The sequence below is a fragment of the Papilio polytes genome, unplaced genomic scaffold, assembly GCF_000836215.1.
Source record: "Papilio polytes unplaced genomic scaffold, Ppol_1.0 DF821400.1, whole genome shotgun sequence".
Classification (NCBI taxonomy): Eukaryota; Metazoa; Arthropoda; class Insecta; order Lepidoptera; family Papilionidae; genus Papilio; species Papilio polytes.
Window position 1 is genome coordinate 1,164,595 of NW_013527804.1, and position 2,086 is coordinate 1,166,680.

The 2,086-nt window shown below is 36.0% G+C and overlaps 1 protein-coding gene across 1 annotated transcript in view; it reads left to right on the forward strand.

Moving 5' to 3' along the window:
* LOC106108691 (protein enabled) overlaps positions 1–2,086 on the forward strand; it is an 18,349-nt gene that overhangs the window by 12,946 nt on the left and 3,317 nt on the right. The window contains exon 6 of the mRNA XM_013289950.1: positions 669–827. Within this exon, the coding sequence (XP_013145404.1) occupies positions 669–827 (159 nt within the window). The remainder of the gene's footprint in view (positions 1–668; positions 828–2,086) is intronic.

The window sequence follows — 2,086 nt, forward strand, 5'->3', positions numbered from 1 at the left end:
GATTTCGCCCGTCTATAACTTTTACCCTCGATTCCTTTCGCGTGGAATTAAAAAAAATATTTTCCAGATAATTCTCTATATCCGTACCAAATTTAATCGAGATTTGTTCAGTAATTTAAGCTACAAACCCTAAGAAATATCCATCCATCCATTCAAACTTTCGGATTTATAATATTAGTAAGAAGTAAGATTATAAGGTGAAAAGATTTGTATTTTTTGTACTGAAATAATTCAAAAACTTCCAAAAAGAAATTCCAATTTAAGAAAATCTTACACCATTGAAAAGTAACATTATCAGTGAGTAACATAAGCTATATTTTTTATTATTTTTTTAATTTCACGCAGACGACTTTAGTCTCAACTTTAGTCCCTTTTCTTATAAGAAATAGATGGGAAGGGAACGTGGATTTACGGTGCAGGAGACGCATAGGAAGTGGAAATATCCCCTTCCTATGCATCTCCACAATCAAATCCACTTTTCCTTACTAAAGAAAAGGTTGAAAAGGGCAAGGGACTAAAATTAGGCCTCTGGCACCACACTCATCAGACTACGCGGAATTGCTTCCACTTCACGCCTGTCTTGTGTGGTCGTGGTATTGTTGGGGGCGAGCCCTGCAGTGCTAAGATGTTAAAGCGGGCACTACCACTGTTAAAACTGTATATTCCAGCAAGCGGCCCCCGCAGACTCGTCGCCGCCGGGGGGCGCGGAGCACTCGGGCTCCTCCTCCTCGTCAGGGTCTGGGCGCGCGGCCGGCACGCTGCACTGCATGATGCACGAGATGGCGCGCACGCTGGCCCGTCGCCGCGCGCATCTCGATAAAGCTGAGGTAAATGTCACAATTCCTCTTTTATCTTTCTTAAATTGTAGTTTTTTTATGCTTATTTCAAAAATTTTACAATTTCCCACTAGATTTTTCCTTGCTATTTCATCAGCATATCGTAACACTATATTTTATTCAAAGAAATATAAACTATAGTGTGTCTAAATAATTTAGATTAGTTTGATAAATGACGCATATGAAGTACCGAATTCAATTTATATGAAGGTCAAATGTCATACTTAATAGACAGGTATCGTAGTGACGAAACACGCAGCGAACAATTTTGAACTATCGATATTCGGTTTAAATAATTATCAAACTCAACTATAATTTATAGGACAATTCTAGTATTGATTATAATATAGAGAATTTAGCGATGACAGAAATAATAGCGAAATCCAATTCGATTACGTACGGCTGTAGTAGTAATAGACATTTATTTACTCTCATTATTTGTTATGGTGATTTTTAATGTGAGAAAACAGTGTTTTTTTTTTATATCATAAGTTATAACTATAAATCTGTCGATTCCAACTTCTATAAGAATAAAAATCGAAAATCGATAAGATTCATGACTGATTTCACACAACCCATCCCTACTAAATTTGAAATGAATTGTCAAACTAATCTAAATTATTTAGACAAACTATAGCCATAGGGAACAACATTTTTTCACCGGTAACTTCTTTAAAGGTACTATATTAGTTGTCAAGTTTAGTTCATGTCCATGTTCTTATACATTTTTTAGAATTATGACAAGCTCCATCTTTCGTTATAAGATAATTTAAAAAATAAAATATAAACATTTGAATTATTAATTACATTACCATGTGGTTTTGAGGACATATGGAGTGACAGTGGATTATGTGAAAAATGTCTCAAGTGAAGTGTCAACTCTGTTTTCTAAACATATCTTTTTTTTTATTTCATCGTTAACATTTCGTAAAACTTTCATTTACAAATAAATTCAAATGGTTCAATGACAACAAAGGCCTTGCTGGCTGAGAATTTAAGTAACCATGGCAACCTTGCTTTTTTACTGCTATTGGCTTTGTATTTTTCGTAATTTTCCCGCATAACAGTGTTAGAGCCCGCTTAAATATCTTCGCAGGAATGGGTCGGCTCGCCCGGTGTAATACCACGACCACGCAGAAAACACGTGTGAAATGGAAGCAATTCCGTGTTTCGTCTGATGAGTGTGGTGCCGGAGGCCTAATTTTAGTCCCTTTCCCTTTCCACCTTTTTTCTTAAGAGGAAAGGATGGG